The 27,080-nt window shown below is 39.1% G+C and overlaps 1 protein-coding gene and 1 long non-coding RNA gene across 2 annotated transcripts; both read right to left on the bottom strand.

Annotated features, from left to right (window-relative positions):
- Nucleotides 1–7,632: 7,632 nt before the first annotated feature.
- LOC123884493 lies at nt 7,633–23,220 on the bottom strand. The gene is made up of 2 exons (XM_045933589.1): nt 20,512–23,220; nt 7,633–8,475 (listed from the first exon to the last, which is right to left on the bottom strand). Exon 1 carries the CDS (start codon nt 21,747–21,749, stop codon nt 21,000–21,002), a length of 750 nt encoding a protein of 249 aa, XP_045789545.1. The 5' UTR covers nt 21,750–23,220; the 3' UTR covers nt 7,633–8,475; nt 20,512–20,999.
- Nucleotides 23,221–25,526: 2,306 nt separating this feature from the next.
- On the bottom strand, nt 25,527–26,818 carry LOC123884492. Its single transcript, XR_006800817.1, has 2 exons — nt 26,215–26,818; nt 25,527–25,924 (listed from the first exon to the last, which is right to left on the bottom strand). It is a non-coding gene; the product is annotated as an uncharacterized LOC123884492 (long non-coding RNA).
- Between the last annotated feature and the right edge of the window lie 262 nt (nt 26,819–27,080).

Raw genomic sequence — 27,080 nt, 5'->3', positions numbered from 1 at the left:
TCTATATTCTATAAGGAGGGAAATAGGGTTGGATTAGACTTAGTAAGACTTAACAAAGATTAAAAATAAGATGTTAAAATTAAAAACAAAGATAAAGGTCGTAAATAAGAAAAAAAATTGGAGCACACACTTTAAGAGGGAAATATGGTTGGATTATGATTAGTAAGACTCAACAAAGATGAAAATAATATTTTAAAATAAATAAAAAAGTTGAAATAATAAGTAAAAATTAAGGCTCACAGAGCAAGATAAGGTTGAATTAGGGGTCGGTAAAACTTAACAAAGATTGAAAATATATTTGAGAGGTTAATTTTTTTAATTTATGTTCTAGGAGCATTGCACTTTTTTTCTCTTATACTGTTTTTTATCTTTAGGGTTTAATAGTGGTTCTGCAAGTGCACAAAATCGCAACCAAAGTAATAAAGTGATAAGTTATCTTTCTCCACAGAAATTGTGTCAAAATTATTAGTTTCGGTTAGGAATTTAGAATAATAAAGTGTTTTGCATTCGCTTTGTTTGTTTGAGAGAGTTTTGTGTAACGTCCCAAAAATTAGAATTCATTTTATTTAATTATTTAGTTGTTGTGGTGTTAATTGACGATGTTTATTTAATTATTTTGTGTGGCGGATAGTTAAATAATTGATAAATAAAAATAATGACGTTGGTAACTCGAAAATAAAAATTAAAAGAAAAAGAAGTAGAAAAATAAAATAATGAGATGTTGAAGGCATAGAGTGGGGTGTAGATAAGATTATAGTAGAGATAAAAATAAAAGAAAAACCATGATTTTAATTTTAATAAATTCGCTTTAATTGTATTAAAATCTTTGTCTATTGGAATTAAGTGGTTTAGAGGGGGTGAGGTTAGGAAGAGTCAGAAACAAGAAAACAAACATAAAAAATAGTATTAGTGGGTGAGAGAAAAGAGAAAGAGCTCATGGGAGAGTGAAGAGAAGCAAAGGAAGAAAAAATTTAACTTCAATTTAGGGAGTTCCCTGCAATCTAAGTAAGGGGGTTTTATACTCTTGAAACTCTGAATTCAATAGGCATATTTGTTGTGTTTTAAGTTGTTGTTCTGATACTTCCTTTTTCCTATGTTGTTTTACGTGTTGTTGTTGTTGTTGTTGTTGTTGTTGTTGTTGTTGTTGTTGTTGTTGTTGTGTGTTGTTTGTTTGGTTAAATCAGAATTCTTGTGCCTTATTATTATGTGGTTGAATTTGTGTGATGTTGTTAAACTAAATTCGTGCTTGTCATTAAGGATAGATGAATTTCTGAATTCAACAATGAGTAGATTGAAGTTTTTTTTTAGAAATAAAAATAAATAAAACGGATTTTTTAACTCTAATAGATTAAAAGAGGTGTTGTTATGATGTTGTAAGGTCCTAGGATAATTAGGACGGATTTTTGGAAAGTTAATGAGTCAAAAGAATATCAAATATGGAAGCTTTTGAACAACTTCAATGGAGTTTTTACCAAGAACTCGTATGAACCTTTGTCGTATTTAAAATGTTCGTTTCAATGGCCGGATATTAAAACTAATACCATATATCCTTTCTAAATCGAATTACGATCAAAACGATATATAACACGTCGAGTTTCGATGAGTATTGAGGGATAACGAGTCGGGTCAAACCGCGGGTCGCACGACCCGTTCTGCAGAAAAACGGGTTAAAGAGATTATGAACAGTACTCGAGTGGCCTCGCCCACTCGCAACACCGGCGCCTGAGGGCGCCTGAGGGGTCATAAGGACTCCAATTGTTTTAAATGTTTTTATAGATAAATAGGAAATACTTTCTTGAAATTTTGGTACCTCTTGGGAAATTTTCGGACACCTGTAGCTATTTTTAGTTAATTATTTGAGGTAAAAAGGTGATTAAAAATAATATAATTTTATAAAAGTTTCCCAAAAATTTATGTAGAGTAATTTGAATATTTTGGAACTTTTGGGTGTACGTCACTCTCCCTGGTTCTATATAATCTTAAGGATTTGAATTTATTTCACAATTGTTATTAATTAAATTGATTTAAAATTCATACGTTTCGTGGATAAACTAAACCGAGTTAAATTGGGTTAAGGGTGCTGTTAAAGACGAGTAATAAGTTGTTGTCCTGAGAGGAGTGAATGACTAATTGGGTTATTATATTTTAGTTGGCGTTGTAATCGAAGTTGCTAATAATTATTGTGTATCGGTGTTGTTTTAAGTCGTTGCTCGTTGATAGTAATTGTGTTGTTTGAATTGTTGTTTTGTTAAATAATGATGTTGAGCTACGTGGTTATAACGATGTTGAATTATCTATTTTAATGATGTTGAAGTTGTGCCAAAATTATGATGTTGTAATTGTTATTGTTGTAGTTGCTTATGAACGTTGTTTATTGATGTTGTTATAATGATGATGAAGTTGTCTGTCGAAGTTGTTAAGTGATGTTGCCTATTGACGTTGCTTATTATAACATGACATGCATTCATTCATATGGCCAATGACGTTGCTTATTGAAGTTATATAAATGATGTTGAAAATGTCGTTGCCTAATGAAGTTGAAAATGGCGTTGCTTATAATGATGTTGATCCTCCATGATGTAAAACTGGAAATGACGTTGTTATTGGTACCACATGCATTTAGCGAGTCTAGGCGCATTGCATGCATTTTAATTATATTTGTTCATTTAAATGTTGTTGTTTATTTCTCTTTATTTAATTGTTGATTGTGGTTGAATGATGAATGCGCGTGGTCATCCGCTTAGGTGGTCTTGTTGTTGTTGTTTATGATGTTGCTAGTTGTTACGTTGTTTTAATTCAGTTACTTTCTTGATGTATTGTCGCTCACCTTTACATTCCCCCTTCTAGCTTGGCCTTACGGTGTGCAACCGTAGATTTTCAGGTAGGAGATGAATCATAACTGATGTGTTCGGATAGTTGTTGCTTTACTATTTATTTGGAGTCGCTCTGTTAGGATGTTGTTGGAGAAAAACTTTTATTTAATTATGTTGCTAAATCTTTATAACAATTGGACTATAATATTGGTTTAATTTTTATTCTCCGCTGCATAGTTTATAATCATTTTAGGACATAATTACGTTGAGTGGGTGTGACATCCTTATTAAATAAATAAAATTAATTTTTTCGCAAATAAAATAAAGGGATAAATTAAGGGTGTTACATTTTGCATTCAGTAAAAGTAAAGGACAAGAAAGTAAAGAGCAATAAATAAACTAGTGTGTGCCCACACGGGGTATGCGTGGTTAAGTGTTTCGAATCTCTCTCTTACTCCTGATTGGTAACTGGCGTTATACTATACCTCATTACTAGTTATAAGCTCCTGGATTAATTTCCATTAAAATAAGCCTAGCAATGTCTTACGGATTATAGGCCTATTTGTTTGGTTTCTAGTATGTACAAGATTTTATCAAAGGTCTTAGCAGCTAGGTTGAAGAAAGTAATGGGCAAATTAATATCGGATGTTCAATCTGCTTTTTTACCCAACAGGCATATTCTGGATGGAGTATTAGTTGTTAATGAATTGATAGATTTAGCAAAAAGAAGGAAAGATAAATGCTTGATGTTTAAGGTAGATTTTGAAAGGGCTTACGATATGGTGAATTGGAATTTTTTAGAATATATGATGACTCGAATGGGCTTCGCTGATGAATGGCGTCGTTGGATTCGTGCTTGTGTGTTCCAAAGTTCCATGTCTGTTTTGGTAAACGGTAGCACAACGGATGATTTCAATGTTGGTAAAGGTTTGAGGCAAGGAGATCCACTTTCTCCTTTTCTTTTCTTGATTGTAGCTGAAGGTCTTACCGGCCTTATACATAGTGCAGTGGACAGAAGCCATTTTCATGGTTACAAGGTTAGTAACAATATTTCTTTCCATACTCTCCAATTTGCTGATGATACTATTTTTGTGGGAGAAGGTAATTGGGATAATCTTTGGACTATAAAAACTGTTTTGCGGAGTTTTGAGATTGTGTCTGGTTTGAAAGTTAATTTTTACAAGAGTAAGCTTTACGGAATTAATCTTGAGGACCAGTTTTTACGAGCTTCTTCTTCCTTCTTGCATTGTGAAGTGGAGTCTATTCCTTTTCGTTTTCTTGGTATTCTGGTAGGAGCTAATCCTAGAAGAAGAGCCACTTGGTTACCTATTTTAGAATCCATGAAAAAAAGACTTTGTGTTTGGAACGGTCGTAACATTTCTATAGGAGGTAGGGTTACTCTCATTAATTATGTTCTTTCAAGTCTACCTCTTTATTTTTTTTCTTTCTACAAGGCACCGGTTTGTGTGATAAATGAGTTGATTAGTATCCAAAGAAATTTTTTGTGGGGCGGTGGAACGGATAATAAAAAAGTGTGTTGGGTGAGTTGGGACCGCATATGTCAACCAAAGGACAAAGGAGGATTGGGTATAAAAAATCTGGGGCTCTTTAATTCCTCACTTTTATGCAAGTGGAAGTGGAGATGCTTGGAGGAAATGATAACGCCATGGAAAGAACTTTTGAATTTTAGATATGGATCTTTCACTGCAAATTTTTTGCATGGAAAAGGGACGGAGGGGCTTAAACATTCTTCAATTTGGTGGCGAGACATTTTGAAATTGGGTGGCGGGGGGGAAGGTAATTGGTTTGGTAATAATGTTAGTATCGTACTCGGAGATGGGAAAGACATAAGTTTTTGGAATGAAAGATGGATTGGAATGGAGCCTTTTTGTGACTTGTATCCCGCTTTGTTCGTAAAAACAGTTCATCAAAATGCCACTATTTCGACCATGGGGACATGAGATAATAATATTTGGTCGTGGAAGCTTGATTGGACAGACCTGCTTACCGAAACAGAAACTGTAGCAGCTGCAGAATTATTTTTACTATTGGAACAAGTGCAGCCTTGCAGGAACATTGCTGATAGACGCCGGTGGATCCCGAACACGGCGGGTATTTTTTCAGTTCAATCCTCTTATGCGGTTCTGCTGAAGAGAGTTAACTTGGTGGAAATTGAGCCAAAAACATTGTCAGCTTTGAAGGATCTTTGGAATAATAATATTCCGACGAAAGTTAGCATTTTTGGTTGGAGGTTGTTATTAGATAAATTACCAACAAGGGAGACTCTTTTCAATAGAGGTATTATCACCAATAATTATGAGAGATGTTGTATTTTCTGCTTTAGGGAGGTGGAGGATTCTCAACATATTTTTTTCAATTGTCAAGTGACTCAACAAGTGTGGCATAACATATTTAGGTGGATGGACAGAAACTGCTTATCTTTTGAAGATATCCCTCAACATTTTATTTTGTTTGGAGACATTGCAAGAGGCAAACTTAGCAAAGGATTCCGACATGTTATTTGGTTAGCGACGACATGGAGCATATGGCGTATGCGCAATAATATATTGTTTAAAGGTAAACATGTTAATATAGCTACTTTAGTGGACCAAATTATTTATATTTCTTGGTATTGGTTCATAGGCCGAGGTAGTGATGTTAATGTTGTTTTCTCAGAATGGTGCAATAATCCATTAGCTTGCTTTGATTGTATTTAATGTGATTAATCTTGAATTGTAAGGGTTGAGTACCCCATGTACTCCTTATAATTCAAATTGTACTTATCAAAAAAAAAATTAAAATAAGCCTAGTATTTGTTGAAGTACAAAAGTAAGTATATTTTTATCGTCTCCACAGGGACTGATGCGATATCGATGCCATTCAACAATTAATATAATTTCAAGTAAAGGATTTCAAAGATGGTTGATTACGAAAGTTGCGAATACATGAAAGTAGTAAAGATGATTAATTTGACAGAGAGATTAAATTGTTGGGATTAGATTTCAATCACTCATTCATACATATTCCCCTAATCAGTTACACAAGTTCTAGTCATCTATCAATATTAACACGTATCGCTCGTCGAACGTTTCCGTGTCCAGATAACGCCGAGATATCTATTGCATCTATTAACATCCAATGTCTCGGATCGTCAATCAATACAATAGCATTAAGATTCGATACTCTAAGTGAATATTAAACCTAAATCTATGTCTAGAATTTAGAGTTCAATAGATATTATCCTAGTTCTTAGATTCAAAAGGCATATGTCTATAACAATTCAAATCAAAGATTAAAACAACGAAAACAAAGATAACATCAATATTGAGAGACAACTAAAACCATATATAAAACCATCATCAATAGAAACACATACTAATAGAGTAATTTACACCTAATCCCAACAAAAGTGTCTTTAACTACTCATTACCATGATAGTTTACACAAATGAGAAGAAAAGAGATGAAATAACAACACCGGTTGATTTCTCGAACAGTTGGTGTGCATCCAACTCGTTTCCTCCGTCGTTCTATGCTCAATCTCTGTCTTTCTCCTCTGTTTTTAACTCTCTGTTCTCTCGTGTGTGTGTGAGAGTGTAAGAATGGAATTGTGAATGGCCGATGTGTTGCCCTTTTATAAGCTTTCAAAACTTCACACTTAAGTATAGTACCGTGCCTTGTCACTTGGTTTAAGAAACATAAGGTTCATAAAGTGGTGCCACTTGACTGCTATGCTGCCACTTGACTGCTATGTTGTTACCCATTTTCTTTTCTTACTTTCTTTGTCATTAAGAATTTGTGCCACTTGACTTAGTTAACCGCCTCTTGCTCTTGGTCTCTAGCTAAGCCACTTGTGTCTTCTTTCTTTTTCTTTTTAAAACCTGTTATATAAATATAACTAATATAATAAAATATAGTATCTATTATACATCAGGAGATATATCAATATATTTAAGTTAATAAGTGAAAATAGCTAAAATACTAATTTGCTAGTAAAGACTAATATTTACAAATAGTTGGAGGTTTTACATCAAATGACTTATAAAATAAGTCAATAAGTGCTTAAAATGTATAAGTAAAATAACTGAAATTTAGCACTTATCAACTCTCCCCAACTTAGAACTTTGTTTGTCCTCAAACAAAAGTCCAAAATAAACTCTCAAAATGGTTCAAACCTCATTTGTGCATGATTCAATCAAGATTTATGATCAGTCAAAAACTTTGGATCTCAATCATTTCAAGTTTGCATGATTCAATGTATTGCAAGTTCAAAATCAAACCTTCATAATCATCAAAGAATCAAAGCATGAATGTGAAATAGTTTCAAAATTCAAGTAAGATTTCGAACTTTCCAAATCAACAAGATAATCAACAAGAATCACAATTCTCACAAGTGTTTCAACTCAAGGGTGTAGTGTTTCTCTCAATCCAAGCAATGTGTTCACAACAAATCAATTCAAACATACACCTCAACTTAATTACAAAACATGCTATCAATCATGGATCACTAAGGTCTTTCTTAAGCTTGTAATGGGGCTAGGCTACAAGAAATCATTGTTTTTCTTTGGATTCAAAAAGCCTCAAGGATGAGAGAGCATAAACTTTGACTATCTTTATTACATTACATAAGCTATTCATCCTCTTTCACTTTCCTCATTCTTTACTTTTGGGATTCTTTTTGTATGCTACAATCTCTTTTTTTTTTTTTTCTTTTTTTTTTTTCAATTTGAATGACTTCTTTTGATTGTAACATCTTTTCAAAATTCTTTTTCTTTTTCACAATCACCATTTTCAACTACTTCTTTCTTTTTTTCAAACAAACAAATAACCTCTTTCTCCCCAACTTGTTTTCAACCCTACTTAAATTCAATGCTCAATCATCCTAAGACAAGGGTTAAGTCATTGTTTTTCTTTATTGTGGTTCAAGGGTTCAAAATCAAACAAAATTTCAAAATTTTTGGCTAAGGGGGTAGCAAAGGATCACACTAACTCACAAGGTAGGTTATTTTGGCTTAAGTGGTTACCACTCAAAAAGAAACAAGGCCTTGATCATATCCATGACTTCAAACACATCAAGTAATAGCAAGATTCAGTTAAAATCAACATAGTTAAACACAATTGTCGGCTCTCAAATATATAAACAATGGAAGGTTCACACAATCTCACCCGGCTATGTCTAAGTGATTCATAATCAATTAACATGTTAAGAAGGAATGAATGAAATCAAATTGAATAAAGCTACTTAGTTCAAATTCATCCTATCATTCAAAGATAATCACAAAGATTTCACCTCAAGCAATGCAATTTGAAAAATTACTCTAATCATGCATTTGAATTTGATTAATCACAAACTTAAATTTTTCAATTCATATGCACATGAGATTCAAAAATAAAAAAAATTGAACCATTTTTTTCAATCAACCATCAGCATGTTGTTTAGACCACAAGAGAAACATAAATTAAGATATTGAAAATAAAGCATAAATTTGACCAAAAGCAATTTAAAATAAAGTTCACAGAGTTTTGGAGAGCTTTTCGATCAATCTTTCTCTTGTCAGTTGTCTGGCTCTTCTCCATTTCCTTGGTACCAACAGCAGCTTCTCACCTCCTTCGAGTAAAATGGCCTTTCCATAGGCCATGCCATTTGTGCAGCAAATGCCTCCCTGGTTACCACATTTTAAAAAAAAAATTATCAGAGCAAATGATATTCACATAATTAATTAGGCTCATATTAAGCATAGGTTTTGGGATGATACTATCTTGTTGCCACAAAATAACAACGCACACATGTCTCTTACGAACACAAAAAAAAAGCTTCAGGAACTGTTAATGAAATAGGGACAAAATGAATAAAATTTATCACATACTCCAACCTATGTTACATAACAGTCCTAATGAAGTTAATAAGTGGTATATACTGCAAATCAGTCACATGAATACCTTCCACATCAATTAAGCTTCAAAATTCATAAAGGTAATGTCATGAAATCTTAATAAGTGATGAACATAACCAAATTGATCTTAACTGTTGATCAGAACAGGTAGAAGGCCAGCTGGAAGTCCGTTGAGCAGGTGGTAGGCAGCAAGTCCGAGCAGATGATCCACGGAGGGGGGGGTTGTACCTGCAGGTGCTCCGATGCCTAAGTCAGTAAGGGTAGAGAGCAAAAGAGATACTAGAGAGAAGTTAGAGAGAGAGAGTAATTGCAATAATGAATAGTGTCTACCTTGCTCTCCCATGAGGGAGAGTATTTATAGCCCCCAGCTCTGGGCCAAAGGTCCTCTTAATGGACTGGACTAGCCAAGGCCCATTAAGAGGGACTGCCAAGATATTACCCTTAGATAGTGGGTTGAGTAGTAATTTTACCCTATCTTGATTGAGAGGTTGTGCCATGCTGACATGGAGGTGATTGGGCAAGCCATGTGGACTTGGTGAGGGTCTAGGTGGACTAGCATTAGTCTAGTCCAGAACAGGAGCCCCCCAAGTCGTTGCTCCTAGGCATAGGAGTGATGACTTCAGATGTGTGCCCAAGTGCAGAAGGAAATCTCCTTGCAACCTCTCTTGAACAAAAGTGGACGAGGAAGTTGCTCGTCAAAGCCTTGCTCGTAGCAAGTATCTGCAATGTTTTGCTCGAAGTGGTTTTTCGAGGATATTTAGTATTCTGCTCGTATCTACTGCGAGGAGATAACTACGAGAGGGATTTGTTGCTCGTATTTATGACGAGGAGATAATTTATAAGAAGGAATTGTTGCTCGTTGCTATGACGAAGAAGTTAGCAACGAGGAGGTTTTCTGTAAAGCGCAGCCTTTTGCTTGAGGACTTGCTCGAGTGAAATTCGAGCATCCTTTTTCATTGGGGATGTGAAAGGGTGCATTTACTGCTTTGATTTTTACGAGGGAGTGTAAGGACCATTGGATCAAAGCGTCTCTTCACTTTCCTGGCTTGGTCTATATAATAGAGGAGAGTGAATTTCATTTTTACTTTTCACTCTCTCTCTTCAATTGTGAATCTCTCTGAAGTTTCAACTTACTAGTCAAATCGTTCTTCAGATTTTCTTCATATTCAAGGTAATTCTTCTAAATTTCGTTATTTAGATCTATTTTTTGTTGTTCCTGCCCAGCTTTGGGCGTTTTTACATGAAGAATGTATGAATTTATGAACATTAGGATGAATGTGCCGGGCACCTTCTGAACATGGTACCGGGGAGCTTTCCTCCCCTTTGAAACTCTAAGTTAGATAACTAGTGACGGGGAGCCTATCTCCCCGTTTCAAACTTTAGATAGTTTATTTAAGTGACGGGGAGCCTATCTCCCCGTTTCAAACTTTAGATAGTTTGAATATGCCAGAGAGCTTGTCTCCCCTTTTTTTAACTTAGAAATTTTGAGGAAAATTTATTGCTTAAATTTCATGCCGGGGAGCTTACCTCCCCGTCTTTAATTTAAGAATTCTCATGAAATTTGTTGTTTAAATTTCATGCCGGGGAGCTTACCTCCCCGTCTTTAACTTATAAATTTTGAGGAAATTTCGTTATACAGCCTTAGTGCCGGGGAGCCTACCTCCCCGTTTTTGCCTGGCTTACCCTCCTCGGTTTGATTTTGATTGCCATTTGAAAAGGGCTTTGGTCGGGGACAGCGTCCTCGTCCTATCTTGCGCCCTTTCACTTGAATTGCGGTGAAAGGGTGGATTTGGTCATCGAATTCACTTTGTTTTTACTGCATTTCAGGTTTTAAAATGTCAGAATCCGAGGAGGTTGTGGAAATCCAGGGTGCGGAGAAGTATACGCTGGTCGACTGTATAACTGATCCTGCATTGGATTGGGTTGCTCCTGAGCCCCGGGGAATAGCTTCGGCGCTTACTCCCAAGGATCCTAGATTATATACCACGGTCGAGCAGAGGAGAGCGAACGAGCCTCAACACTGGTCGATCCGTTTACCCGGGGAGGATGAACGGGTGTGCTCGTCTTTTGCCGGGCATGATTTCGCTATGTACGAGTTCGTTTTTAAGGAGATGGGGCTTAGACTGCCGTTCAGCCCTTTTGCGGCCAGTGTACTCAAAGCCTTGCAGGTGGCTCCGTCGCAGCTGCACCCTAACTCCTGGTCATTTATAATGGGGTTCGAGCGTCTCTGCGTGTACAAAGGTGTTCATCCCAGCCTTCCCCTCTTCTTTAGGATCTTTAAAATTCAGCGCAAGCCGACGAAGGAAGTAGGACGAGCACCTCGTCAAAATTGGGTTTCGTTGAAGCATCACGAGGATGTTAAACTCTTTAAGATGTTTGTGGATTCCGTTAAGGATTTCAAGGAGAGGTACTATGTCGTCCGGCCAGAGTCTCCATATGCCCGGGAGAGTTTAATGGAGCTGGAGGAAGATAGGGACGAGCAAGGTGTTGCTCGTAAGGATGCCAGCGGGCAAGTTATAGTTCGGGCAGTTCCTAAGTTCCCGTTAAGCTGGTCGTACACCCACTTCCAGAAGGAGCCTAAGGAATATACAACCGGGGACGCAGATTTGTCTCCCGAGGACATGGCTGCCTTCGAGAGTTTGAAGGCCTTTGTGGCCGGTTTTACTCCCGGGGTCTGGACGACTCGTAAGGGAGTTACAATAAGAGATGAACACGGGGAGCCTAAGGCCTCTCCTCGTTTTATTAATACTAGGACCCTCCTCAAGTGCAAAAATGCCGGGGAGGTTAAACTGTGCTTGGGTATTGCTTCCTTTCTTTTTAACTTAGAAAAATTTCTGTTATTATTGTATGTATTCCTCGGATTCTTTTACTAACTTGCTCGTCATTTGTTTGCAGACGAAATGGAAACTATTGCCGAGCGTATGTTGAAGGCCAAGCAGGATGAGAAGGCGAGCAGGTCTGGTCGAGGAAAAAAGAAGATTGTTGCCAGAGCTTCCCAGGAAGTGAGGCCGGGGACCCCTTCCGTACAGGTTATTGGGACCTCGGTTGGTGGTTCGGGCACCCCTACCTCAGCTCCCCGACCTCCTCCAGCGAAGAGGACAAGAGAAGAAGATCCCCCGGTTGAGGAGGCGGGCATGGGTGCATGCAGCAAGTTTCCTGTTCCTCGGTGCTTTACCGTGGACAAATTTTTTGAGAAGTATCCTCCGGAGGTCTTTGAAGCTGAAAGGACTGCTATTCTTGACCAGGAACCAGAGGTCCGTAGGCAGCAGCATGCTCGTGACATGGCTGCTATGGTGCGAATGGTCTCGAGCTCCCTTGTCCTTGGTGACGAGCGGGAATCCTTACTCGAGCAGCTGAACACTGCCCAGACCAAGCACGAGCGGGCCAAAGGTCGGATCAACCAGCTCAAAATTGTTGTGGATGACCTCAAAGAGAAGCAAAAACGCTGGGGTGACCAGCTGGACGAGCACCGTAAAAGGGGAGAGGAATTGGATGCTGCTCGGGCTGAAATTGAAAGGCTTAATGCTGCCATGGCGCCGGTCGAGAACGAGCACAAGGCTGCCGAGGGGTTGACCACCCGAGCAGACTTGGTCAAGGTGATTGCTCAGCTGTCCCATGACTTTGTAGAGGGCACTGAGTACGCCTTTGAGAATGCCGTGCAGCAAATCAGGTGTCTTAATCCTGACGTGGAGTTGGTGACCCGGGGAATGCATGTGAACGGGCAGGTCAAGGATGGCCAGATTGTTATCCCGGCTGGTCTGGCCGACTCTGATGAAGAAGAGGATGATGCTGAAGTGGCGTTCGAGGAGGGTCATGAAGACGAAGAGGGTGACGGGCACGAGCAGGAAGATAGATGCGAGGAGTAGATGTCCCCGGCCTTTCTATTGTAATTTATTTTGTCTCTTTGAATTTTTGGGGCCTTTGAGCCATGATTTGTAACTTTGGAACAAGTGGGCTTTTGTCCCCGTTTGATTTTTATGACAATTCCGGGCAGGTGCCCGTTTTATTTATCTATGCTTGTTTATAACTGCTCGTCTATACCTGCTCGCATGTATGTTTACATTTTCTGCTCGAATATATGTTTCCTCGTCTTTTAACTTAGAAATTTTGAGGAAATTTCGTTGTTTAAAATTTCAACCGTGGAGCCTCCCCGTATAATACTTAGAAAATTTTGCGAAATTTCGTTGTTTTAAAATTTCAACCGGGGAGCCTCCCCGTCTAATAACTTAGAAAATTTTGCGAAATTTCGTTGTTTTAAAATTTCAACCGGGGAGGTCTGGTCCCTATTTTTAACTTAGCAAAATTTTATGCTAATTTTTTTTTTTTTTTTTTTTTTTTTTTTTTTTTTTTGCTCAAAATCTGAGCCGGGGAACTTGTCCCCATTTTAAACTTAACGAAATTTGTTGTTTAAACTTCGTGATGGGGAGTTTCTCTCCCCGTTATTGAGGTGCTCGTCTGGGCATGCTGGTATGCTCATTCGAGCAAGTTGGAGTGCTAAGTTTTGCCTGTTTATTTTTATGCCTGTTTTGTATATTTATCATATTTTTGCATGTATGAATGCTGCGCTCATTGTTATTTTGCCGGGGAGGTTTCCCCTGCTTGATACTGAGCATGTTTTATTGAGGGTAGTTTCCTCTGTTTTGACTTAAACAGTTTAGGGAACTGTATAAGCACTTAGAGTTGTTTCTAAGTTACGCGAATACGAGCACGCTAGTGTACCTTTCTTCGCAACCTGAACCTCCCATCGCGAGCTGGGTGCTAGGTCGTGGCACGGGGACGATGGGCTCGTTTCGAGAGTTATCCTCGTCTAGCAGGAGTTCCATTTCCCTTATGGTGAATTAGTTCCCCTGCTATGGTTTTAGATGAGCACGTGTGCCATGGTGCCCTCCGTTGTTTAAGGTGCTCGATTCGTTGTGTTCTGAAGTGCGAGCAGCCTTTTTTGGTGTGGCAATAACTTAGCTGTAATATTGTTTCAATTTCTGGGCATTCCAAGGTCGAGGAAGTTTCTTTCCTCGCAGGTCCTCGAGATAGTATGCACTATTTTCTGTTTTGTCAATGACGCGGTATGGTCCTTCCCAATTAGGTGCAAGTTTGCCATCCTGGGAGTCTGCATTGCGTCTTAGGACGAGGCTGCCCACCTCGAATTCTCTTTTGATGACTTTGGTGTCATGACGGGCAGCTATTTTCTGCTTCAGGGTGGCTTCTTTTAAGGAAGCTCCCGTTCGAATTTCTTCGACGAGGTCAAGCTCCTCTCGAAGTGCTTCGTCATTTTGCTCCTCGTCTAGAGGTTGCTCAGTCCGACGAGATGGTTCCCCAATCTCTACGGGGATAACTGCCTCCGTTCCATAAACCATTCGGAAAGGGGTCTCTCCAGTTGTGGAGTGTGGGGTTGTTCGATAGGCCCAGAGTACATTGTCAAGCTCTTCGACCCATTTCTTTTTGTTTTGGTCGAGTCTTCTTCGTAACCCTCTCAGGATTACTCTGTTGGCTGCTTCAGCTTGCCCGTTGGTTTGGGGGTGCTCGACCGATGTGAAGTGCTGCTTGGTGCCCAGGGCAACAAGGAATGCTTGAAAATCTTTGTCTGTAAACTGTGTTCCGTTGTCTGTGACTACCACCTGTGGTATTCCGAATCTAGCTAGCACATTTCTTTTGAAGAAGCGCAGGATTCTGAGTGATGTGATGTCGGAGAGGGGTTCGGCTTCCACCCACTTTGTGAAGTAGTCTACTGCTACTATTAAGTAGCGATTTTGATAAAGTCCTTTGGTAAAAGGACCAAGCAAGTCCATGCCCCACCAGGCGAAGGGCCAGGGGGAAGACAAAGATTTTAGTTCTCGAGGGGGAGCTAAGTGCATATCCCCATGCCTTTGGCATTTGTCACATTTTTTTACGTGGTCTTTGGCGTCCTGTTGCATAGTAGGCCAATAGTACCCTGCTCGTAGAGCTTTCCTGGCCAGTGACCTTCCTCCCAGATGTTGGGCGTTAATGCCCTCATGGACTTCGCGCAGGATGTAATCTGCTGTGTCCTCGTCCACACATTTTAGGAGAGGAATGGAAAATCCTCTCCTGTATAACTTTCCATCAAGGATGACATAGGAGCAGGCTCTTCGTCTGACTACAGCTGCTTGTTTCTGATTGTCAGGGAGAATTCCGTGCTCGAGGAAGTTGTATACTGGAGTCATCCAGCAGTCTTTGTCGCCAATGACATTTATGTCCACAACCTTGCTTGGTTTTTCTATGCTTGGACGAGGGAGTATCTCTTGGATGACAGATTTGTTTCCGCCCTTCCTTTTTGTACTTGCCAGCTTGGACAGGATATCTGCCCTTTTGTTATGTTCGCGGGGAACATGTAATATTTCAACAGAGTTGAACTTGGTGATTTTTTCCTTTACTAGCACTAGGTATTCAGAGAGGTTATCATTCTTGGTCTGATACTCTCCTAGCACCTGTGAGGCGACCAGTTGCGAATCTGTGTAGATTTTTATCTCCTTGGCCTGCAGGTCCTCGGCCAAACGTAGTCCAGCGAGGAATGCTTCATATTCTGCTTGGTTGTTTGAAGTTGGGAAGGATAGTGCTAGGGACACCTCGATTAGTAAGCCATTCTCATTTTCAAGAATGATGCCTGCACCTGCTCCTGTGGCGCTTGATGCTCCATCTACAAAGATTGTCCATTTATCTGCTCCATCCACTGTAGGGGAGGAGCTCGTCATCTCTGCGACGAAGTCGGCTAGGACTTGGGCTTTTAGAGCTTTTCTGTTCTCGTAACGAATGTCGAATTCTGAAAGTTCGAGGGACCATTTGAGCATCCTGCCCGCCATATCTGGTCGGCCAAGCAAAGACTTGATTGGTTGGTCTGTTCGGACCACAATTGTATGGGCCAAGAAATAATGTCTTAGTCTCCTCGCAGCATAAACTAGTGCAAGGGCTATTTTTTCAATTTGTTGGTACCTTAGTTCAGGACCCTGCAAGGCTTTACTCGTAAAGTATACTGGTTTCTGCCCTTCGTTTGTCTCACGAATAAGAGCTGCACTTACAGCCTCTGAGGCGACTGAAAGGTACAGGTATAATACCTCCTCGTCATTTAGTCGTGAGAGGACAGGTGGCTCTGATAATGCCTTTTTCAGATGTTGGAGAGCTTGCTCGCATTCATCTGTCCATTCGAAGACTGCTTCTTTCTTTAGTAGTTTGAAAAAGGGAAGTGCATGTTGTGCTGATTTGGATACAAATCTGGAAAGCGATGTTAGCATTCCATTAAGAGTTTGTATGGACTTCTTATCGCTCGGAGTGGGGAGCTCGGCAAAAGCTCTGCACTTGTCAGGGTTGGCTTCAATTCCTCGCTCGGTTAGGTAAAACCCCAGGAATTTTCCTGCTCGGACCCCGAAGGTGCACTTTTCTGGATTGAATCTCATGTTGTATTTCCTGGCCTGCTCGAACACCTTTCGAAGGTGCACGACATGGTCGAGTTCCTCGGGGGATTTTACGATCATGTCGTCCATGTATACCTCGAGCATGTCTCCTATTTGTCCTCGGAAGACTTTGTTCATCATTCGCTGGTATGTAGCTCCTGCATTTTTGAGACCGAAGGGCATTACGTTGTAGTAATAGTTGCCCGACTCGGTCATGAAAGCTGTTTTTTCTCTATCTGCTACTGCCATTGGAATTTAGTTATAACCTGAATAAGCATCCATAAAAGACAATAATTTAAAGCCAGAAGAATTATCAACAAGTCTATCAATGCAAGGTAAGGGATAAGAGTCTTTAGGGCAAGCCCTGTTAAGATCGGTATAGTCACAACACATCCTCCACTTTCCATTAGATTTTTTGACGAGTACAACGTTGGACAGCCAGGTTGTATACCTGGCCTCCGAAATGAAATTTGCCTCTAAGAGGTCTTTTACACATTTTTCTGCAGCCTCCGATTTCTCGGGAGACTGCCTACGCCTACGTTGTACAATGGGAAGTGCAGTAGGATCAATAGTCAGCTGGTGACATGCTACGTTGGGGTCCAAGCCGGGCATCTCGGAAGCGTGCCAGGCGAACAGATCAGCATTTTCCTTCAAGCAGGCTTCAAGATGCTTCCTAGCAAGTTCGGGGAGCCCAGTCCCAATCTTCACTGCCCTGCTCGGGTCTTCTCCGAAGGGCATCAGCTCGAACTCCCCATCTGGAACTGGACGACGGTGCTCTTGGCTTGCCTCGTCGTCTTCCTTATTCTCTTTGCGGAGCTTCTTTTCATCTTTGTTTTCCTGTTTGGAAAAGCGGCTGTCGAGGTCGATGGAGCTGATTTCTGGCAAGGGCAGGGAAGTTGTTGCCTTGGACTTCTTGGACTCGGGGAGCTGCCCGATATACTCATTTCCTTTGGAGGACGCATTGAAGACTCTCCTTGCAGCTTCAATGTCTCCATGCAGTGTCGCAACTTGGCCTTTATGAGTGTAATACTTCATCTTGAGGTGGGCAGTTGAAGGGACAGCCATTAAGTCAGCAATAGCTGTCCGGCCCAGGATGCACTGGTAGAGAGAAGGGCAGTCTACTACCAGGAATTTCACTTTGATAGTTTTTGAAGTTTCTTCAGAGCCAACGGTGACTAGCAAGTCTACATAGCCCCATGGCTTAGTTGTTGCTCCATTAAATCCGGAGAGATCAGATCCAAAATAAGGAGTGAGGTAGGTTTCATCTAGTTGCAGAGTCTTGAAAAGTTGGGAATACATGATGTCACAGGAGCTTCCTTGGTCGACCAGTACCCTGCGGACGTCCATATTTGCCATGTCCACTCTGATGAGCAGGGGTATCTGGGAGTTTGCAGTTCCACCGGGCAGCTCTTCCATATAGAAGGCTAAGGGTTTTGATTGCCCTTTCGGTTTATCCAAAGTTGCACTCAGGTTGGAGGAGCCATCTATCAATTCTTCAAATTTTCTTTTGATAGATCCCACAGTCTGTTTGTCAAAACCTCCACCAGAGATAACCATAGCTTGAGCAAGAGCGTCCCATTTGTTCAGTGTGGGAGCAGCATAGGTGTCGTCCAAGTAGTCAGGGACAAAGAAGTCTTCAGGTCTGGAGATGGCAAGGGCAACTGGCTTGTGCCCGGATTTTTCTGGTGCAGCTTCTTCAGTGTTGCTGGTCTCAGCAGCTTCTGCCCGGGGAGCATTGCCCCTCTTCACGTACTGTTTGATTTGCCCATTTCTAATCAAAATTTCAATTGCATCTTTTAATTGGATGCAGTCGTCAGTCAGATGGTCGTAGCCTTTGTGGTACTTGCAGTATCTGCTCTTGTCTTGTCCAGGCTTTGAGGGTTGTTGTCTTGGAAATTTAATTCCTGCATTAGTGAACTCAGCTGAGTTGCACTCTTTCCAAATTTCTTCCCGAGTTTTACTGAGGGGAGTATAGTTGCTGAATGTGCTGGGAGGTCCACGGGGTTCTCTAGGCCTTTCGCCTCTTCGTCTTCCTCCTCCCCGGCTGGACTGTTCAGCATTTGAACGAGGAGCAGGTTGACTGTTTCCTGCTCGCCCATAACGGGCAGCATCTGCAGCTTGCTGCTCTTCATATTGGATGTAGGCTTGAGATTTGAGGAGGAGGTCGCCAAAGGTGCGCGGTTTTTCGATTCCAACGGCTTTTGCAAAGTCACTGTTTGGCCTAAGGCCCCTTTGGAGCAGGTACTTCTTCATATCATCAGTTGTTTCTACCTGGACGGCTTCTCTGTTGAATCTCTCTATGAAACTGCGGAGAGATTCATTATCAGCTTGGAAGATGGCGTCCAGGACTGCCTCGGTTTTTGGTTGCTTGCGGGAAGCAGTGAAGTGCCTGCGGAACTGATCGGACAGGTCCATCCATGAGACAACGGAGCGAGGAGCTAGGCTGTGGTACCAGGCCATAGCTCCTTTTCTAAGAGTAGTTGGGAAGATTCTGCATCTAATTGCTCCGCTAACCCTTAAGAAGTTCAGGGTAGCATTGATTGATGCGATGTGTTCATCTGGGTCAGTAAGTCCATCGTAAGCTGGGAGAGCAGGTGGCCGTTCAAATCCCTTTGGAACGGGTGCTTTAAGGATGTCATGAGATAAAGGGCAGCGGGGATCCTCCTCGTCACTCTCTTGTGAGTTTAGGGGAGGTGAGCCCTCACGATCAGGAGTTGGGCTCCTGGAGAATTGGTCAGTGTGATGGCTGCGGCTTACTGGCTGCCCTTGTTTGGTCATCAAGCTGGGTCCCTGGGGAGAATGATGACGATGAGGTGTTCGGTCCACAATTTTTCCTTTTTTCACATTTGGAGAAGATATACCCTCGCGGGGAGGGGAGACATGGTCTCTTTTCTTGCCAGGTTGCTCAATCCTCTCAAGGGCAGGTCGTCGTTGTCTGACAGTTTCCTGACGAGGAGGAGATTGAGAAGTAGGAGTTCTCCTCGGGGGAGAGTTGTTCCTTGAGAGTCGTTGATTCCTTTCCAAGCGATCGAGTCTCAGATTCTGCTCGTCCATTCGGCGATTCTGGCCTTGGAGAGCTTCGGTGGTTTGTTTCAGGGCAGCTATGAGTGCTGCTAGTTCAGCATTGGTAACTGAAGCAGTGGACAAGTCGGTCTCTGCTGATTTGCCCTGCTCGGATTGGGGGCGCTTCCCTGCCTGTTTCTCAGTCAAGACGACCAAGTCGCCATCCTCAGAAGTCCAGGAAGTTTCCTGCCCGTCTCTAGGGTCTGACTCGGGGAGGGCCTGGAGGTCAGTGATGAGAACAGGAGACAGACGGGGAGAAGATGGAGGAGCAGCGTCCTCAACGTCATTGTTGAAATGAGATGAACTGGCCATGACGAAAAAGTGATTGATTGGTTTTGTTCTTTGGTTTTCTTGCTTGAAACAAAGAAGGGGAGAACTCAGTTCCCCACAGTCGGCGCCACTGATCTTAACTGTTGATCAGAACAGGTAGAAGGCCAGCTGGAAGTCCGTTGAGCAGGTGGTAGGCAGCAAGTCCGAGCAGATGATCCACGGAGGGGGGGTTGTACCTGCAGGTGCTCCGATGCCTAAGTCAGTAAGGGTAGAGAGCAAAAGAGATACTAGAGAGAAGTTAGAGAGAGAGAGTAATTGCAATAATGAATAGTGTCTACCTTGCTCTCCCATGAGGGAGAGTATTTATAGCCCCCAGCTCTGGGCCAAAGGTCCTCTTAATGGACTGCACTAGCCAAGGCCCATTAAGAGGGACTGCCAAGATATTACCCTTAGATAGTGGGTTGAGTAGTAATTTTACCCTATCTTGGTTGAGAGGTTGTGTCATGCTGACATGGAGGTGATTGGGCAAGCCATGTGGACTTGGTGAGGGTCTAGGTGGACTAGCATTAGTCTAGTCCAGAACACAAATGAAAAGACAACAAGCAATGTACACTAGGTTATTTGAATTTGTAAGCATGATGTTCAACACAACAGTCACACGAGTTCCACAATAGTCAAGTAACAAAGCCAGGAAGATGCATCATAACCAGCGCAATACCAACACCAAGTTTCATATGACAGTAAAATTAAATCCACAATCTTAACATGATGTTCTAACAGAACTGATTCTAATTTAGTGATATTAAATCCATGAAGTTCCAATCCCAAGAGAAATCAAGCCCACACTATTCTACAATCATTATTAGTTATTCAAATGTATAAATTCATTATCATGCCTATTTGAATCAAGTGACTGTCTTAAAAAAATAAAATAAAAATTCACATTCAATACACTAAATCTCATTCCTTTTCTACTCAACAAAGAAATTTCCATAATTGAACATTAGAAACAGAAAAGGAAAGCATGTAAACTCAGAATTAAAGGAAGATTGGGACAGAAATTCCATACCTCTTCTTGATTCAAAAATGAATGTGGAAAAATTGACCCTTTTCAATTTTGAAACTTGAGTGCCAAAGAAATTAAGTGATTAATTTGTGTGCTATAGTGATTTGAATGATGGAAAAGTGAAGAATTTCTTTGAGTTGTGTGGGTTCAGAGGTTGAAAACGCATAGAGAGAGAGAGAGATTTGTGGGATGAGAGGTTGGGAATTTTAATGAACAAAGCATGAGAGTGTTTTATCGTAACAAAAAAAAATGATCTTGAACATTTCGCTTAGCGAGAAAAGATTCGCTCAGCGAATTCCACAGAAAAACAGGCAGAAATTGCAGAATGTTTTCATTTGGTAAAATGGTTCAGTTTTGACTCATTAGCAACCTTTCAAAACATGCCTAAATATTCTAAAATGATAAATTGCAGAATTAAATAGTAAGGATAGAAAATTGGGTTGCCTCCCAACAAGCGCTTGGTTAACGTCGGTAGCTCGACGCCTGAAATGTTAGGGTGGCCAAAATGAAACGGACAACACATCATCTGTCCTTTTCCTTCGGTTTGGGAGGAACTCCATGAACTTGAGATATAGATATTGCGGAGTCCATATCCTCCCCAATTCCTTCTTGTTGAACAAGGCACAAATTTCGTCTATTACCCGATCAATCAACGCCTGGTTCTCCATCTCCCTCTTTTGCTCAATTGATATTTCCTTGTCAAGTAATCCCTCAATTTCTTCTGCAACCATCATCACTTCTTCATTATCAACAGTGTTAGTCTTCTTAATACATGGTGACTCTTGAGGAAGTTCTACTTCATGTGGTGTCTTTATTTCTATCACTATTTTCTCTATACCACATCGATCACACATTCTTTCTTCCTCATTGTTTTCAACACCTTTCACACCCTCTCCACTTTCCTCGTTTTTCATTGGATTATTATCTTTCTCGTCAGGAGTGGTTTGTGTGTTGGTTTGAAATGTTCCTCCTTGGTTATTGTTATTGGCTAACTGTTTAGCCAACTGAACAAGCTGATTTTCCAAATTTTTGGCCCGTGCAAGACTGTTTTTCAGATATTGTTGGTGCTGGTCTTGCATCTGTTGCCACTGTTGGTTTTGTTGCTGCTGCATTTCCATGAATTTAATCATGGTCTCCTCCAATCTAGCCTCTGAAGTTTGCCCATAATTATAAGGAGGAAACTGTTGATATGATTCATACTCACCCGGAGTATAGAAGTTGTAATAACCACAATCAGTCATGGTTTAACTTTTAATGGGGAATCTGAAAAAGGATTCAACAAACAAGAAAAACAACTTTCTTTGTCTAGCAAAGAGGATTAGTACAAGCAAAAACTATACAATATAAACAAATATATACAAATACTTAAAAGAATATAAATTGTTGCAATGCTCCAATATCTAAACGCCAGTCCCCGGCAACGGCGCCATTTTGTTGAAGTACAAAAGTAAGTATATTTTTATCGTCTCCACAGGGACTGATGCGATATCGATGCCATTCAACAATTAATATAATTTCAAGTAAAGGATTTCAAAGATGGTTGATTACGAAAGTTGCGAATACATGAAAGTAGTAAAGATGATTAATTTGACAGAGAGATTAAATTGTTGGGATTAGATTTCAATCACTCATTCATACATATTCCCCTAATCAGTTACACAAGTTCTAGTCATCTATCAATATTATCACGTATCGCTCGTCGAACGTTTCCGTGTCCAGATAACGCCGAGATATCTATTGCATCTATTAACATCCAATTTCTCGGATCGTCAATCAATACAATAGCATTAAGATTCGATACTCTAAGTGAATATTAAACCTAAATCTATGTCTAGAATTTAGAGTTCAATAGATATTATCCTAGTTCTTAGATTCAAAAGGCATATGTCTATAACAATTCAAATCAAAGATTAAAACAACGAAAACAAAGATAACATCAATATTGAGAGACAACTAAAACCATATATAAAACCATCATCAATAGAAACACATACTAATAGAGTAATTTACACCTAATCCCAACAAAAGTGTCTTTAACTACTCATTACCATGATAGTTTACACAAATGAGAAGAAAAGAGATGAAATAACAACACCGGTTGATTTCTCGAATAGTTGGTGTGCATCCAACTCGTTTCCTCCGTCGTTCTATGCTCAATCTCTGTCTTTCTCCTCTGTTTTTAACTCTCTGTTCTCTCGTGTGTGTGAGAGTGTAAGAATGGAATTGTGAATGGCCGATGTGTTGCCCTTTTATAAGCTTTCAAAACTTCACACTTAAGTATAGTACCGTGCCTTGTCACTTGGTTTAAGAAACATAAGGTTCATAAAGTGGTGCCACTTGACTGCTATGCTGCCACTTGACTGCTATGTTGTTACCCATTTTCTTTTCTTACTTTCTTTGTCATTAAGAATTTGTGCTACTTGACTTAGTTAACCGCCTCTTGCTCTTGGTCTCTAGCTAAGCCACTTGTGTCTTCTTTCTTTTTCTTTTTAAAACCTGTTATATAAATATAACTAATATAATAAAATATAGTATCTATTATACATCAGGAGATATATCAATATATTTAAGTTAATAAGTGAAAATAGCTAAAATACTAATTTGCTAGTAAAGACTAATATTTACAAATAGTTGGAGGTTTTACATCAAATGACTTATAAAATAAGTCAATAAGTGCTTAAAATGTATAAGTAAAATAACTGAAATTTAGCACTTATCAGTATTACAATACTTATTTCTATTGCAATCTGACTTAGGTCGAACCAATTAAGCTTCGTTAGGTTTAGCCTTCGTTATTTCGTATCATTACCTTTAACGGGTTCAGCCTCTTATGAGTGTGTCCTAACCTTTAGAAGTTCAAAATTTAACAAGTTCTCTACACTCGCTCGATTTCCTAATATCATTGCAGAATTTAACTACGTGTGATTCTTAATTCTGCCCCGTTACCTTCAGATACTGAATTTAATGGTCTCATATTGGTAGGATGAAATGTTTTTTTGGCCTGGCCTATTAATTATGTTATCACGAGATCAACTAATTTCCTCTAAGTTCATTCACTTAATGTGATCAATATTAAGAATGAATAATTAAAACAAGACAAATATAGAAAATAACTTAATAACAATTGAGCATAAACTTTATCGAACCATAATTACATGTCTCAAGCATTCATAAGGGAGTTCATCTACTCGACCTAACCTAGAAAAAATAAATTACAAAGACAATAAAAGAAAAGAACCTTATTGGCCTTGGTTCCTTGGCCTCCTTGCCTCCTCCCTAGAGTTCTCCTAACTCTCTCCATAGTATCACTATTGTTGAGTGATTTCTGAATGAATAATTGTGAAGGAGGAGGACTCTATTTATAGTTTTTCATCTGGATTTGGGTCTTTTCTGCGCACCCATCATATCCATCGTGGTCACGATGGAGTTCAAATTCACCTCATCGTCACTACGATGGGTCATATCGTTGCACGATGAAAGATTTGATCAGAATTTTCTATTTTTCTTCACTGCCTCCATCGTAACATGCTAGATCTCATTGTGGCTATGATGGTGCGTGCAGTTTTTGACGTTTTTGCATTTTTTTTTTAATGTTTTTTCCACTTTTCTTGCTTCTGGACCAAATAACTTCACTTTTCCAGATATTTGCATGATTTTGGGCTCCAATTGCTATTAAAACTACCCTAAATTACTACTAAAAACATCATATAATTGACTGTCATCAGGGTTTTACATGAAAGATTTTAATGAGAAAGTATCTTTGTTTCAACTCATACTTGGATTTTGGTTTAACTTCCAAGTTGTTTGTATTATTATTTTTATTTTGAATAATACTCGAAACAAGCTTGTTTGTTAAGTGAACCTGAAGAGGGACCAGTAAAATATGGACCCTAGAATCCGAAATCCAAACATACCCTTTAATCCGGATTGTAAAATCCAAAGCTTTGTTATAAGGCCGAAAACATAGTGTTTGGGCTGAAATTGCTTTAGTATTCTGCACATTCATATTTTAGGATCCAAAAATGCTTAATTTCGTATGTCATAATCCGAAAACACTACCATTCGGAATTTACGTCCCGTATATGACCAATATAACATAATAGGTTGATTTTAGGTTTGAACTTCAGTTCATACGAGATTTGTCACCACCTTCCATCAACCTTTCCATTTTGCTTCCTGAAGATGGTAACAATCTTCTTTCTTTTATTTTCTTGATATGGCTAAGGAATGTAACATTGACTTGACTTCCATGAATTCAATGAAGAAATTATGAGGTGAAGAAATCATGTTTTGCTTCCATGAATTGAATTTATGGTGGTGAAGGTATGTGGCTTTGCGTCCAAGAAGAAATCATGCTCTGCATCCATGATAGAATAAATATGAACTAAATAATGTGAAACTTAATAGATATTGATGGTGGAAGTATTATTGAGTGAATTTCATTCTTGTCTTTTTTCTTCCTATTTTTGCTTCCTGAAATTCCTTTCTGATTATGCTTCCTGAAATTGGTTTCATTTTCTTTCAATGCTTCCTGAAATTGGTTTAATTATGCTTCCCGAATCAATTTCATATAATCCATTCTCTCAATTTATTTTCTATTTCTGATGAACTTGGGAATTGGGATTTGATTGCATTTAGGGATTTATGTTTAGGGTATACGATTCTAGGATCCATAAATTTCATATTTGATTCAATTTAGGGTATAGGGTTATGATTGATTTTGAAATTTCTGTTTACGCGTGTAGCTGCTAAGCAAGCTCTAGCTTTGTTACATTCAGTAATAGAAAAAACACGTTTTACATCTGGCCAAGCTTTCTACCAGATGTGAAATCTTCAACTTTTGTTTTTTAATTTTAATCGTGGGTTTTTTATTTTAAATCCTGATTACTATTTTTTTAAATATAACCCACAGACCAGCAATACTATTTATATAAATAACATAACTTGTATATATAAACATAATTTCACAACAAAGAACATCCAAAATTTAAAATCAAGAACATGACACTACATTCGAATTAAGGCAAATAGTAATGTTAACAATACTAATATGTATCGTTCAACATCCAAAATTAATATCAAAACAATTCACCATACAATAACTTCACACATACCTAGATCCCTTCCTAGATCAAGATAGTTCTCCACACTAAAACGCCAAAGTCTAATACTTACTAAATTCAAATCACATATGTACAATAGCACCATACTATACATCCCTTTCCTAAATTGCATCGCTAATATTGTCATCAAAATCAAGACAATTCGCAAGACCTAAGAGCACCTATATAGCAACTTACCAAAACTTAAGCTAAACAATGTACAACGTCAAATAAGAGAGAAACCCGGCCTCGCTCCTAAATAGTTGTAGTCTTTTTTTTTTGGGGGGAGCACCAGTACCCTACTCAATGTGAAGCTGCAACACATAAGAAACAAATTAGTGAAATTAGTCAGAAACTAAGTTAGTGAAATTATTGATCCAAACAACACTATAAATGAAATTAGACATTCTACATACAAGGACTCTAAATTTCTAATTCTAATCAAAATAGACATAGTCAGAAACCCCTTTTCCTCTGTCTTGCTGGACCATTTTCAATCATCAATTGGGTCATGAATCGAAAAGATCTAGCTGAATCCTGAATTTTAGATGTGATCAAAACCAGAGTGAGAAGGAATTTTACAAAGTAGATGACAAGAACTTACCAACTTAGAGCGGACACTCAGGCCTCAGTGAAAACATCATTGCATCTGCCAAGTTATGTTACATTTGATCTATCCACTAAGATAATTGAGTTAAGACAAGTTCAATGATATTCATTTCAGATTACAACTCACAAACCACAAGTAAATATTACTTTCTAACACTAAGTACAAAAATTGTTCTCAAACACTTTAACACGCACAAGCTTCATCTCTTTCACTAAATCCCTAAACTTTTCAAATAAGAGAGAAGTGTACTATCACTGGTTGAATGTTATATCTTGTTTCCTATGCTACTCATGGGTTGTGTGTGTCTTGTAGCAGATGCTTATTGTGAGATAAAATAATTACAATAAAAACTCCGCTGAAAATTTGCCAATAGAACCAGTTCTTGGATATTATTTAGCTAAATGTGTTATTGCGACAGCTAGGCTTATCATGATAAGCAGTGTTTTGGTTAGTTTAGCATATGCTTGAGAATATGTAAAAACAAAGCAAACAATACTCAGGCAACTAGTATACAGAGAAGTGCCTCTTGGCATGTCTCATCTCAATCATGAACTTATTATCAAAACATATATATAATATTAATTGATGATTATCAAAGTTAAAGAAATATGTTTACCTGCAAAAAGTCACGTATATTTGAGATATAATTTCGGAGCTTTTGCATATATCAGGCTTAGGTCCTCTTGAATATAAAAAAAAAATAGCATTTTTCCAACTTAATTGATCCTCTCCCTCGAAGGACCACATGCAAATTCTTCAATTATTATTTCTTATAAAATTGTGATATCGTAGAAAATAATACAATTTTACTTAAATTTAAAATATTTTTAGTTTACATTTTAAAAATATTTGAAAGAAAA

Source organism: Trifolium pratense, linkage group LG5 (genome assembly GCF_020283565.1).
Source record: "Trifolium pratense cultivar HEN17-A07 linkage group LG5, ARS_RC_1.1, whole genome shotgun sequence".
NCBI lineage: Eukaryota > Viridiplantae > Streptophyta > Magnoliopsida > Fabales > Fabaceae > Trifolium > Trifolium pratense.
Note: the sequence above shows the minus strand (reverse complement) of the source record. Positions and strands in the feature narration are given on the sequence as shown.

Bases quoted from the DNA above. Each gene is read 5' to 3' on its own strand.
- LOC123884493 (XM_045933589.1), bottom strand. From the start codon at position 21,749: ATGACTGATTGTGGTTATTACAACTTCTATACTCCGGGTGAGTATGAA.